Genomic DNA, 14,553 nt, shown 5'->3' with positions numbered 1-14,553 from the left:
GCTTATCTTGCCCAGATTTCATTAGTTTGTCAACAAGGATGTTATGGGAGGCAGCGGTGAAAGTCAAGATGCCTTTTATAGGTAAGAAAAACTTAAGAATGAGGGAATCCAACCTTATGGAAGAGCAGACCTAATAAAATGGGCTGCGTGAGCCTCCTGTGTGCCCCATTGGCCTAGTTCCCTTGTTGAGTCACAAAAAGGTACAACTATCTAGGGAACACCAATACCTCTAAAACTTTAACTTTAAAAAAAAAACACTTTTTTTTTGCATTTGTATGTTTATCTGGAACAAACTGACATGTATTTTTCAGCCTTTCCTTTAATGTAAAACATGGTAAGGTTTTTACCTTTTCACCCTTTGCAGCAATTGAAAATTTTAAATTATTCAAGACATTGTAAATGTAATGTGTGCTAGAAGGCTGACTTAATTGCTGAATGTCATTTAAAAGAAACATTTTGCAGTGTACTTGGGGCTAGTTATGTGCAGAGAGGAAAATGTGCATGCCACACAGGTGGTTCAGAAATACTTTGAGTTTATCTTATTTTATGGCTTAGCTTGACAGAAATCAGTGATTGTGGCTAAGTGCTTAAATTAAATATAAAAGTCACGTTTCAGCATTCAGTTATTTGCATATTGACTGACAGCCTGTTCTTACTCATTTTTGAAACTACTTTTGTGTAAATGACAGTGTTTTAGAACAAGTGCTGTCCCTTGTTGATGCTGTGGTTCTCATTCTTCAGTCATCTCTAGAGCACGTGTGTTATGCAAAGCACTGTGTTGATACAGTAATAAAGTTGAATGAGGCAGCACTGAAAATACTGCAGTCTCCAAACATCAGGATTGTTCTGGAAGTGTTAACCCAGCTGTGCTGTCTGCCTTACAGCATTGTATGTCTCTACATTGGCAGTACATGAAGACTTAACATCCTTCTTACAGTAACTAGTCAAAATCCGCACCTGCGACTGGGAGGCAGTAATAGTTTCCACTGAAGTACTTGAATATACTTAACCCAATGTGACAATGACATTTGCAAAGTCAGCCTTCTGGCTTTTAGAGTATATTCTAGGGTGTTGTTACCCAAGAGGCATGCATACTTGGCTATAGTTGATTTTGAGGAGACAATTTTGTTATGACCAAGGTGTATGGGATCTCATTTTCCCTTGGGGAGTCGTTAGGGAGGTTCCAGATTTCATCTTCATCTTTCTTCCAAGACTACCCTGATTCCTTGAGCCTTATTTTGATTCATGAAAATTATGTCTGTTTAGGAGTCCTGAACATTTCGCCCTTCTTTACGTTTTTCTTAGTCTTTCCCCAGTTTTACTCACTTTTTCTTAGTTGTGTGTTTTCAGCAGGACTTTGTGCAGTAAGAATTAGAGCTGCCCTTTGACATTTAGGAGACAGCAAAGCATCACGAGCCTAGACACTGGTACGTGGCCACTGCTCATCTTTGAAAGGCAGCAAGATGCTTTTAGACCTTTGAATAAGGGAGTCAGAGAGTGTTTTCCCCAAGCAGCATCATATCAGCCATTGGCTCTGACTAACATTTTCCCCTTCATTTGCCTGCTCCCCTCCTGAGGGCCAGTCAGCTTCCTTTGCTTTGCCCCGTTGTGCCATCTCCACACCATCGTGTAGCTTGCTTGAACATTGCAGGGGAGTCTCGGAGCCCATCCATTCACCGAGTGTCAGAGGGAGCCAGAGCCAAATCCTCCTTTCCCCTTTAAAGACAAATCCCTGTGAGTTTCTAAATCTCCCTTTATATTGCAGTACCAGTAATACTGGAGGTAGCCACATGGGATAATCTGAATGGAAAAACAAATGTGGGTAAGGCTACTTGGCTGAACCACAAGCAGCATAATTTGGTCTGAAGGGCAGAAGTCACTAAGTAGTGTACTGAAGGGAGAAGGCAAGGGGTGATTAATGTGCCATTTGGTGCAGCATCAGGTATGTAGCAAATAGAACTCTGTTCCATTAACCACATCTGCCAGGCCTTAATTGAAAGAAATCATGTTCTTAGTACCTGAAATAGAAAAGGGTTTAATACTTGAATTGTTTTTGGTCTTTAAATGGAACAGTAAAGGATTTATGCAGCTAAAGAGATTATCTTTTCATCTTTAGGCACATGCATTGTGAAAGTAATTTTTTTTTCTCTTAAATGTGCTAAAGTGCATCTGGTTAGTATATCTCTGAATATGGAGTGACTGTGCTTAGGACAAAGTGGTGACAGTCTGTCTTACTGAATTTTGAATACGGTTCTTTTAAAGCTTTTTACCTTAACATATTTCAAAAAAGAAAAAGCCAAGCTTCTCTTAAGCAACTATGCTTTTCCACAACCTTTTCATAAATGTTGCTTTCAAGGTCTCTTGTGGAAGTTGCAGTAACTATTGTCTCAAACAACTGATAAGGGTTTTTTTCTGTAAATAAGTCCACAGAATAAAGAGATTTTTTTCCTTTCTGTTAGAATTCATTGCATACTATCTCAGATCTGCTTAGACTTTCATAAATAACGGCTTTGAAGTAACTGACAGAGAGATCTCCCCTTGGGTAAGTGGGAGAAGGTTGGCTCTTCTAGGTGGGGAGAGACCTGGAAGTCTGAGAAAACAAATGCACTCTTAACTTTCATTAAAATGAAATTCTGTCATGGAACGCAGTCATTTTGATATCCATATCTCACTATACCTCAGGCTCTTGATGATGCTCAGTTTGCGGGCCTGGTCATTCGTCAGGTGGTTTAACACTACCAGGTGCATCAAGTCACAGTGAGCAGTTCTTAGGCTACGGTCAAGTTCTAAGGATCTCACTGTCAAAATGCTTCTGATGGAAGCAGATACTGGTGTCACTTTTCCATGTGGAGAGTGACTTGCCATCTGTTTCTGCTAGGGGCACAAATACTACAGAGTGAAATAGGGTTCAAAGTCGTTTAAGGGGTTGTGACCCAGTCTAGATGTGATGTTTGTTGCCCAGATGCCAGTGGGACTTACAAGTAGCACCACAGAGCATCTATACTGGTGTAGGGGTGAATTTGTCAGTATATACTTTGTCAGAATACTTTGTTCAGTAGTGAGTGCCAAGTGGAGTGGAGCAATAAAATGAAACCTGATGCACATAGCCAATTTTGGTTTATAAAAAGAGAGTAATTTTGTTATTTTCCATTTCTGGCAGTGCCTTGTGGGTGTGGGATACTCTAGAGAACTGCTAGTGACAGAACTTGCTTTGGATCCATCGTGGAATGGGGAGGGATTTGATTTTAATGTTTTCTTTTTTTGAGCATTCATTTTTAATGTGCCTTTAAACACCATTTCTGTACTTGTGTATACCTTTCATGAATCTAAACCTTACATTGTTTGTTAGTCATGAAAAACATATTCTCTACTGTTTTAAGGGACCTGAGGGCCCATTGTAGTTGTTTACTTCAGGGTTTTTTTGTGACAACCTAAATTAACTAACCAGTTTACTTTTCATCATCTTGTATTTATTACTTTAAGACCAGTTGCTATGGCTGAAGGATCCTTCTAGAAAGGAGATGAAGTGGCTTTAAAAGGTCCAGTTTACTATGACCTCCTCCTCAGCTAATTATCGTGTAGTGAAGGATGCCTGGTAAACTGAAGTTTAAAAAAAAAATAAATGAGGAGCAGAGTTTCCATTACAACTCATTAAATCAATAAGAAACCCTATGCATGTAGCTTCTGTTAGTGGAATTTTGCAGGAAAGCAGCTTTAATTTTATTCACCTCACCTTGAAGTACATGTCCTCGTCTGCTAGGAGTCAAAAATCTAGATATCTGCCAGCTGCAGTGCAAATCAGCATTTTAATGCTTTACAGCTGCTTCTCTATAGAAGTTAATTAGAAATGTGATTTGAACACCCTCTGCCAGTACTCATACGATGTCTATTATTGGTAATCATAGTTTCTGCTATTTAAGCATGCATTTTGGGTGGTATTGACAAAGCAGCTGTTCCTACACAGGGACTTGGATAAAGGTGGAAACTTCCTCACTTTGAGAAAATTGGAAGGTAATGCTGCTGCAATATAAAAATAAAAGTGGACAATCTAAAACACATTCCTTTTCTATGTAGTTTTAATTTCAGTGCTATTTACTTAGTGAGACAATGAGGGTGACATTACTCTAGCATCTATTCATAAATGTCACGAGGACCACTGCTGCCTCTTACCCGCAAGCTAGGTATGCATTGATGTCTCCAGTGAAACACAGTAGTTGACCATGCTGAATGGTGCAAGCCGAGGGTCAAGATTTAAAAGCAAGCTACCTTCAGCTATCAGTACTACCCTCTCCCCTCTGTCATCCAGCTAAAATGAGCGTGTCAGTTGAAAATAATATTATCCATGAGATGGTTTCGTTTTGGTGTCAGTACACTGTGAACAGTCTTGGGTTTGTGCTTTAGGATTTAATAGATTTATTGACCTTTCTGGCAGATGTCACTGACTTATTGTGATAGTTGCGTTTCTTGCCAACAAAGTAAACTGGCGTTGGGAACTGATGGCAGAGATGTCTAGAAGAGTAAAGTGTGAGTTTGTAAAATACACTTCTGACATACTACAAGTCAAATGTGTCTGCATTTTTCCTGCAGCTGTTTTGGTAATATTTTCGTGTGCCAAATACTTTGTTTTCTGTTCTCTTACAGGCTACAAGACAATCATGTTTTTGCTTTGTCATTCATGGTTATTAATGTATGAGCGTTATTGTAGGAATGAAGGATTATTGGTTAGTTTTCCAATATTCCATTTGGCTGCAACCCCAAAGCAAAAATTTTGTATACCTGTGCTATTAATTTTGGGCTTCATAGTGGTTCTTCCTCACCTAGATACTTGAGATCAAAGCCTTTGGACTCCAAAGGGATGCATTCCTACCAAATCAAAGCAACTTTCAAGCAGGTTATGTCTTGGACCTAATGGAGCATTCTCTAAAAAGACTGGAGTAGAATTCTCTGTTAATTCTTGTGCTCTTTCTGGAATCTTTCCTTTTTTGTTGGTTTGCACAGAGCGAATACTTTCAGGCCAAGAAGTTACTTGTAAGTGAATTGCTGATAAAGGCAAAGCTGAATCTCTTGAGAACTGGTTTGGTTTGGGGTTCTTTTTTTTTGTTTGTTTGTTTGTTTCCCCAGCAAAACATTACTTCTAAGGCTTTAATCTCACAGCTTTGATATTTTCCAAAATGTTTCAGCATGAAATGTCTTAACGCTTCATCTGCCTGCATCTCTCCAAATGATGGCAAGTTTTGTCTTGCTGTCGGTCATAGGCTTTAGGTTTGTGTTGTGATATACTATCCATTGCATTACTATCAGTAGTGGGTGTAGGCTCTGACATGCTCACCAGAAGCAGCTGCAGCTAACCCCTCTAGTACAGCAGCTTGTTCTGACTCAGTCCATGTGCACCCACTGTTCTGAGCCCTGTGGGTCACAGAGGAGTTGTGTTCACTTGTGTTTGTTCTGTCCTGTGACCAAACTTCTGAAATGCTTTTGCACCCCGGCTTCTCTCTCCAGCGCTCAGAAAGCGGTTAACGATGTAAGTTTAAAGGCAGTTAGACTAATCTGGTCTGTCACAGTTTAACTCTAGTACAGAAAGTAGAGGATAAATTCGAAGGATCCTGAACTGCTGTGTGGTGCATATATTAGCCTTGCACTGCTGGAAGTGGTGATGCCATTGGTATGGTGGCTTGTCTTAACGTTTTCCAGTGTTTTCACCTGCCCATACAGTGTTTATCAATTTAGTAGAAGAGTGTTGTCATCGAGCAGGAGTGTAGACATTGCCTTGGTTAAACAACTGGATAATCAAAACCACTTACTTGGCCTTAAGATGAGGGCACAGATTCCCCAGGTTGAAGGCAGTGTTCCGGACAGTAATGCCCTTCCTGCTAGTCACCATGGCTACACGAAACTTGAGCAGAATATTAAGTGTGCTGCAAGGAGTTCACTCTTGTTTCAGCAGCTATAAAGGCTACAGAAGCCAAAAACTGCAGCTATCTTGTTTGTACGTCAGCAAAGCAGTCTGATGTTAAAGCAATCAACGAGGAAGTGACTGAAAGTCACAAAATCACCTCTTTAGATCAAATGTAGTCAACAGAAGAAAAAGCCAAAGTGTGTGCTTTAATCTTGATACATATTTAATGAAATGGGAAGGCAGAAGAGTAAACTAATGAGAATGACTCTTTCCTCTGGGAAAGATGGGTTGTGGCACAGGAGGAAAAACTAGTGTTGTGGGTTAACCAGGGAGTCGGTGTGCAGGACTTGGGAACTGATGCATACGCCACAGGCTGGCTTCACTGCTTCCAACAAACAAAAGGTGCTTAAAGCCTACAGCATGAAGGAAGGACAAGTAAATGCTTTTTCCTGGATTCCCTCAGGAAGAAACAGAATAGACTTCCATTACAAATGAAACTCTACTGAGAGATTAAGAAGTTATGCTGTAGCTAAGATGATTATTCCCTGTGTATTTCCCTGCTTGGAAATGCAGCCTACTAAAATTTCACTAGGGTCTGGGTGTATTTATGTGCTAATGCCATTAAATGTGAATTTTCTCATTTTAAGATTACACCTTTGTCTCTGCATTCAGGACTACTATCTCCCGAAGCCATAACTGAGCAGGGTTTGGATGTCTGCTGTAGGGTGGAGGAAGCTAAGAAATGGTTCCCTTGGCAAATTCAGGAAGTAGTTGATGATACAGGCAAGACAGCAGTTTGTGCACTTGGGTTTATTGAAGTGCACAGCACAGGCTCACACAAGTGGTCTTTGCCCCAGCAACTTGCGGTCTGGCTTATTTCTTACACCCCATGCTTCCAGTTTTGTGCACTATGTTGTACCTAAAACGGGTGCTTAGTTTTAAAACATCTAGAGGGAGAACAGTAAGTCACTAACCCTTCCAGAAGCCTGACTCTTTTAGTCTTTGTAACGATGTTTGGTGACTGCTATATTAGCAAGTGGGGTGGTACGTATTCAGCTATTATCCCTATGTGCAGAAACCCTTTCCTCCCCCAGTTTTTGTTTGTAAAGATGTGCTGAGACCCAGCACTGATGCAGAATGGGCAATGGAAACTGGGCGCCCTCCCCTTTAAGAGTCTACCACAGAATTGTAATCAGGGAAGCAACAGATATTAATTTTCTCCCTTCCCAAGCCTTTTCTTCTTTGTTTGTAAGAAGATTCAGCTCGGAAAGCTGTGATCAGCTTAATCAGTTTGCTATTATTGGGATTGGTGTTCATAGTACAATTTATTAAATCAGTTTATTATCCTCCCAACCAATTTCAGTGATCAGAGTGTGAAAACATTGAAAGAAAATTAAAACTAGTGTAAGTGCTGCCTGTTTGGATAACAGCACATTTTGCTATTTAAAAGGATTGCTCATCTGTACCAAAACAGGGAGAGCAGTTAATTTCAATGATGTAGAGCTTTCTATTTCAGGGAGGCCTGGCTTGCACATTGTGATGGATTCATGAAGAAGTATAATTCGTTCTTAAATTGTTAAACAGCACGTTAGGGCCAAGTATCTAAGTAAAGATGAATGGATTAATTTGTAATCTTAAACAAGCATGTCTGTGTGTGGGAGGATAGGGATGGGAGACTGGGATAACCCGTAAACAAATGTCAGATGAACAGTTGCACTTCAGGTTTTGGTGGCTGGAGAATAGCCAAAACAACTGGCAGGAAAGGGAAACCAACCCAGTTTGCTTCAAAGGGAATTCTGTAGATCCTCCAGTCGTCTCCTCCCGTGCCATGTGCCTTCAGCAGGATGGGGAATGTTCCCTGAATTTCCAGAGTGGCTCTCCTGTCTTCATAGTGTCTTCAACCTTCTGAGCATAAACTGAAGCAATGCACCTCGGCAGGAGGCAGGATATTGTAGGGCAGAAGGAACTTTGGTGTCACCAGTGGTATCTAAGTAATGCAGGAAGGTGTCTGGAAACATTTCTGATTTCAGTGGTGCTGCTCATTCTGGATTAGGTTGATGGTACTCATATGAGCAAGGGCACTAGAGTTGCAGATGTGCTGTACAGTGTAAAATTCAGAAACCAAAGCTGATAAGGTCTAAAGTAACACAAACCATAAAATGTTGCACTAGTAGGACAGGGGAAACGTTTCTCTCCTAATTCTTTCTCTGAACATAAATCTGTATCATAGTTTCAAGTTCTACTGGTACTTAAAATGAGTTACACTTATTATTTTTTTTCTATGACAAATGGTACTTCCTTCCTTGTCAAATACTACAGAGGTGTTACAGAGACATATATAAAAAGCCGTTAAGCCAACCGTATTATTGGCAAACAAACTGTTTGAGTCCTAAAAACCTTACCCTGTCCTCCTCTGCAGAGGACGGTTTGCCTGAGTGAAAGTGAAGGATTTGCTTGCAGCTCCTTTGAGTTCAAACATCTGTGAAAATGAAGGTTTCATGGGATGGGACCAAAAGAAATCTGCTGTCTTTTCAGCCCTGGGATCAATTAATGACCTTGACAGCTCAAAAGCCTGAGCAATGGCCACATTATTCAAAACATTCAACTTGGATCATTCGAGCACAGAAAGCAAATGTGTATCGAGCACCTCTTGGCTGCAGCTGCCCAAGATTCACTGCAGTCAGAGGTGGAGGTCGTCTTAATCATCTGAGCTCTGAAGAGTGCCGAAGTGCTACCAGCCCATGAGTCTGTTCTAAAAGAGCCCCATGATTTCCTCAAGGCAGCACCCACCTTTGCATCTCAGGAGAGAATGACCTGAGTCATCAGCTTCAAGAAGCATCCGCTTAAAAACAAAACAAACTTTCAAGAACTCAGCAGGCTGGTTACAATCTCTTTTCCATAACTCTGCCAACCTACCGGGAGGCAGCCTGGCAGGTTTCCCTCCCGGGGGAGGTGTGTGCTAGTTGCACGTAGCAGTGGGGTTTGCAGGTGTCTATGGGGAAGGTCACCACCCCATATGCAGTTAGCTCTAAGCAGGTGCTTCAGGTCTTGGTGTGTGATTTGGGGGAGGGAAAAGGGCACAAACAGGCCAAGTTTCATCTGTGACTACAGTGGCCTGCTGCTGCCTGCAAAACTGAGCTGCTTGGGCGCGAGGGAATGAGGTTCCGTGTACTGCAGAGCAGCTCTTGAGGCGAGTAGCTGTTGAACTTAAAGCGTGCGGGCCAGACGTCAGAAACTTGAACCGCTGGATCTCTTCCACTGATTTCTGTGGGGAAAAGAACTTTGGTCAATGCCAAATCAATTCAAAATAGGCGACAAGCCTCCTGGTGATTTTGCACAAGTCTCTGTGAAAATGTGCCCGAGCCAGTGGGATGTGGAAGACAGGGGAGGGATCCAGATGCTGCTGAGCAGGGACAGGCTGCGTGGTTTGCCGTGACAAGATGTATTGAGTTAACTTTTGCTTTGACTTGAACAGTCTAGTCCCGTGGACCCTGCGACTGCAGTGCTATTGAAGCTGTTCTGGTCCTGAGGATCCACATCTAAGCTGCCTTGTTTCTCATGCATTTGCCTCTGTATTTTTTGCTGTATGCTCTCTATATTTTGCTGTAAAAAGAAAAAAAAAATAATAATCCTTGGCCTCCTCTGTCCTCTTCTGGCTTCTGTATATGTTTGGTTTGGAAGTGGTAACATGCTTAGGTGTCTGTTCCATTGGCAGGCAGGCAGTGGCTGGGATGGAAACTCAGCTGAATGTAAGAAATGCCTGTCTTGGAAAATCCTTGCCGTGCTATAAGCGGTCACCAGACTAATGGCATCTGAGGGCAGCTCTGCTTGGCTGGTGAGGCCAGTAGGGAGAAGTGCAGTAAGACCACCATAGGAATTTGACCTGGGGGGGAGGGGGGGGGAACAGTCTTACATTGGCAAGCTTTGGGGCTGCTTATGTTAAGCAGGCCTGCTGTTGAAGCTTCTCTACTATCTTCACACAGTTTTATTTACAGCTCAAAATAAAGCAAGCAGTAGTTCTTGACTGGTACTGTTAATGTATACACTGTATATCAAGTTTATTGCGAAGTCTGTTAGCAAGCTAGAAGCCTAGTTTTTAATCTGCACATAATCTTACTCTCATTTATGTGTTTGAGCTGTATTACTTTGCCCAGCATAGGCGCAGCCATTGGAATCCATCCAGTTCACCTAACAACTTTCATTAAAGAAAATTGCCCTTGTAATAAAAATTACTCAGTGTGACAAGATTCCATAATATATTTTTTAAAGCCTCATAAAATTTTGTAGCAGTTAATGTCACTTGTTTGGGGTTTTTTTGAGATTTTCTTTTAAAAGCAAAAATTGACTTAATTGTGACAACATTTGTAATAGAATGAAATAACTGTTTTCTATCTCAGCATATAGAGGCTGGACAGCAGGAATAGCACAGGGATAATTAAGTAAGAAAACGTCTTTGAAAAGTATATTATATTGTGTTTTGTACATTGTGAGGTTGCTTGAAAAGTCTGTGACTCTTCAGTAAGGGAAAGCAGATACAATAAAGTCTGTTCACTTGCATACGTCATAACCTTATAAAATACAATGATAAAGCATGGGGGTTTCTGCAGCAGTTGGGAGCAGCTTATCTGAGCATCATCCCTCCTGGCCACAAGGACAGCAGTTGATCCATGTGTCCCCTGCATCAAGCGAGAATACATGGGTGCTGCTGGAGCACCTGTAGCTTTTCCTTGCTTCTTCCAGCTGCCAGAGACATAAGATGGTTCCTAATACGTGACACCCTTCTAACCAGTGTAGCATAGAGCAGGCTCCTCGCTGCTAGCGTGAAATGCTTTGGTAATTTTTTACTATGGAAACATAGTAAAGAAGTGCTAAAGAACCAAACCCAGTGTTTGGGAATGGAATGGGAAGTCGGGATTAGACTTTCTGCTGTCTCTTTGCAAACTACTCGCCTGAGAAAGCAGTGTGGCTCCTATGCCGCCTTTTCTTCTGTTACACAATAAAAATGGGGAAAACTCCCAGTTCTTAACTGCTTGTTCATTAGTAGATATAAATCAACCTGTCTTCAGTTAGTCTGTAGCAGAGCAGCCATCATCATTGCTACAGATATGGCCAAGTCCAGTGTCATTTTGTTCACTTGCTGCTGTGTGTGTCTTCCTGCGTGAGACCAGCTCCAAAAACATGCTAGTGTTTCGGGGTAGCAGGCTCAGCTGCGCTGTGCTCCTACCCCTGGAGGAATCTGTCAGGCTGCCTTCAGGTGTCACCACAGATGAAATTGCTCAACAAACCAGGACAGTTCAGAAAGATGTATGATGCCAAAATATAAAATGACCAGCACAGAGGTAGAAGGCAAACCTGTGGGATCTTTCAGTTGCTGAAAGTTGTATCTTTTATTTGTTTGATTTTATTATTTTTTTTGAGCTTTGGGTTTTTTAAGACTTAGACTTTCCAGTGCTTTGTCAGGCTGGTTTAGATAATGGAAATATTGTGGAGTCTGATCTTGCAAGTGCTGCAGCATCTGTGGCTGCTGTTAGGGGAATCAGAGACAGAACTTCTGTGTGATGGTTGCCTCCTTTATTATAATGAGCAGCAGCAGCCACTCTGGTGTTTGTCTTGTGTTAGGTACACTAAGGTGTACCTCCTATCGCAGGCTTAGCTGATTTACGCCTGAAGCGAGGATTGCTTGTTCTGTTTTCTGATGAACTAATCTTTTCTGATAAACCAATAGTAGCAACGAGCGGTGATGTTAAACAGGGGTGGTGGCTTTTCTTTTTTTTTTTTTCTTTTTTTTTTTTTTTGTTGCAGGGGGAAGTAGAGGGTGCAGGAAGCTTTTTAAATCTACCCACTGCCTTAGGAGGAAGGCAGCTGCACTAATAATATATTTAGTCTCTATGGAATGCCCTTATTTGAAAAATCAGTAATTGAGTAGACAAAATTTCTGGTTGCTTGAGAGGATCTATTCAGAAGAGACTCAAAGGATGAGGGAAAAAGTGTGCTAGACAGCAGGAAGTTCTAAGGGCTCTATTGAGCAGGGACACCTATGAAGATATTGTGGGACAATTAGACTTGTCAGGCAAAACACTAAAATGCGTTTGTGAGCAAAAAATCCTGGGGAATGTGAAATAAAGCTTTGAAAAGAGCAAAGAGCTTGCTAGGAATACCTCAAAAGCAAAGAGGTTGATTTTGGTGATCTTTGAAGGAAGGCAGGTGGTGGCTGCTTCAAAGAGAAGATACAGAACGTGTGTTAGTCATAGGGATTTTTCCCATCTTTTGTTTTCTTCCAGTAGCTAAAACCCTGAAGCACAATTGCTGGGTCAGCACCATGGGGGAGAGCTCATAACTCAGCTAAGTTTATTTGCCCCTTTGCTCTTTTTAGAAAGCTATTCCAATACCCGGCTTCCCTGGTGCCCTGTTTGGGGCTACTTCCACGCTGTCCGCCTTTTCAGCCCCTGCCTTTCATGCCTGCTTTGGAAGCCAAGGAATACTCTGCTAGATGGAACGGAATGGATGTTTTCCCTATAGTCAAGCAAAATAAACCTGTGAAGTTGTTTGTATTGGAATGATTGCCTCTCTTCAAGTTTTGTTGCGTGAGATTTTAAGGTTAGTTAATTGCCTAGATTTGACAAAATAGCTTTTGCCTAGCGAGGCTTGTTTCCTTGATCAGTTGCTGATGGCAATGGATAGTACAGTGCATTAATGAACTGTCCCTGGCACACTTTGAATAGGGTTTGCTGTCTAGTCAGTCAAAACTTCAGATGCCTAAAGATCAACCCATTAGTGGTTAGGCCAGCATCAGCTCTTAGTCTGTTTTTAGGTTTTTCTATGGTGCTTCACTCTGATGTAAAGACAGCTGTGTGCCCCTCAGTCTTTATGTAGACCAAGCTTTTTATTTCCATTTCTAAACAAGCTGTCTGTTGTTTTGATCACTCAGTAATCTTTGTCTGCAGTTCTCCTCTTTGAATTCTTGTTAATTGTGGTGACGTGTGTCTGTGCTAATTCAGGTGTGGCTCCAGTCTGTATTCAGTAGAGTAAATATTTCCGTATTTAAATGCAGATATCTACTCTGGCATTTAATGTAGCCATCCAGATACATACAGTGGCTATGCCTGCCTTGCCAGCTTGGAGGGATGGATGGCTGACTGCGCTTTTCGCTGGGTTGTGTATTTATGCATGACTGGATGGTCATGTGTGTTTTGAAGAAGCCAAACGCAACTTAAATGCACTGAGTGCAGTTTCTGAAAGTAAATTGTCCTGTGTCTCTTCTAAGCTACATCATTTTTCTACAAAAGTGTCTGAGAATCCCTGCTCTGATGAAGTTCTCCCAGAGGTCTGCCAGCTGGGGCTTTTTATTCCTTATCCTCTTTCTCTTCTGTTTTCTTTCTCGTCCTGCACGCCATCTTTTCCTAGGTTTTTTTGTTGTTGTTGTTGTTTTTAATTGTTTCTAAGGTTTTGGAACATCTTCAGAAGTCTTATTTAAGCACTTACGTTTAAACCCTGGATTCAAAAGAAATTCTTCTTACTTCCTTTTTCCTGTTACAGCATTTGTTAACTGTTCAGGCTGTACTTCCAATCTGGTAAACTTCTGGTAAAGAAGGAACTACCATTTGGAAGAAATCAGTTGTTACAGTGTTTAATTTTTTATTTAATTACAGTGTCTAAATTTCTCGTTTTCATACAGAACACCTGAAGAAACGTCTGGAAGATTATATGGCCCAGTTCCCAAATGTGAGAATCCTCCGAACCAAGAAGAGAGAAGGGCTGATAAGGACTCGAATGCTGGGGGCCTCCATGGCGATAGGAGATGTCATCACCTTCTTGGATTCCCATTGTGAGGCCAACGTGAACTGGCTGCCACCTCTGTTAGGTAAGTGTGTTGGTCTGTACAGGCTGAAAACTGAAAGCTAAAGAGCTGGCAACAGGTGTTGGTGTTGAATTTTGTTTTATTTCCACCTGCTGCTTTCCCCTCATGCTGTAAGTGAACAAAAGGAAGATTAAATGTCTTAAAAGGGAAAACAAGCCTACCACAAGACTTAAGTGAATTGTTGGCAACTTGTAGCCTTTAATACAAGAGCTCTTTTTCTCTTCTGGAGTCCTGCACTGTACAATAACCCTGTCATACGCTTTGTTTAATTAAAGAGCAGAGATCATATTCTTCTGTTTCCTCATTAAATGAAATCTTAAATAATTTACAGCTCACTAGAAGAGTAAACTATAGAATGGTCATTCAATAACTTGCAGAGAGCAATGGCTTTATGATATAGCGAAGATCTTTACATACAGTTTTAAGTAGCTTTTAAGGGTTTTTCTCGGCTATATAACTATATTCAACTTCATACTCTGCAAGCCTGCGGAAAATACTTCTTGTGAATGACAGCTGCTGGTATGTGTTTGTAGAACATGTGCAGTCCTTTCCAAGGCAGTGCTTCATCTTTAAGGAGACATCAGTTTTACAATGTCAGTTCTTGTCAAGGATGACTAATTGAAATGACAGTACCTTCTGTTTCTGGTACCTGTATGCCTCTGGCCAGTACCAAACTTCTTTACAACCTATTGCAAGTGACCTGTCAAAACTCTTTCTGAATTGTGACTTTGTCAAATAAACTGTGGGTAACAATACTCAACCAGAGATTTAAGAAAAACTAGTCAGATTTGTCAGCAGG

At 41.3% G+C, this 14,553-nt stretch overlaps 1 protein-coding gene across 2 annotated transcripts in view; it reads left to right on the top strand.

The window, feature by feature from the left end:
- Positions 1-14,553, top strand: part of GALNT10 (polypeptide N-acetylgalactosaminyltransferase 10) — a 90,537-nt gene that overhangs the window by 53,283 nt on the left and 22,701 nt on the right. For both annotated transcript variants that reach the window (XM_056349303.1, XM_056349304.1), the window contains exon 5: positions 13,572-13,757. In XM_056349303.1, the coding sequence (XP_056205278.1) occupies positions 13,572-13,757 (186 nt within the window). The remainder of the gene's footprint in view (positions 1-13,571; positions 13,758-14,553) is intronic.

The sequence above is a fragment of the Falco biarmicus genome, chromosome 8 (genome assembly GCF_023638135.1).
Source record: "Falco biarmicus isolate bFalBia1 chromosome 8, bFalBia1.pri, whole genome shotgun sequence".
NCBI lineage: Eukaryota > Metazoa > Chordata > Aves > Falconiformes > Falconidae > Falco > Falco biarmicus.
The sequence above is the reverse complement of the archived record's forward strand: the minus strand, read 5'-3'. Positions and strand labels throughout refer to the sequence as shown.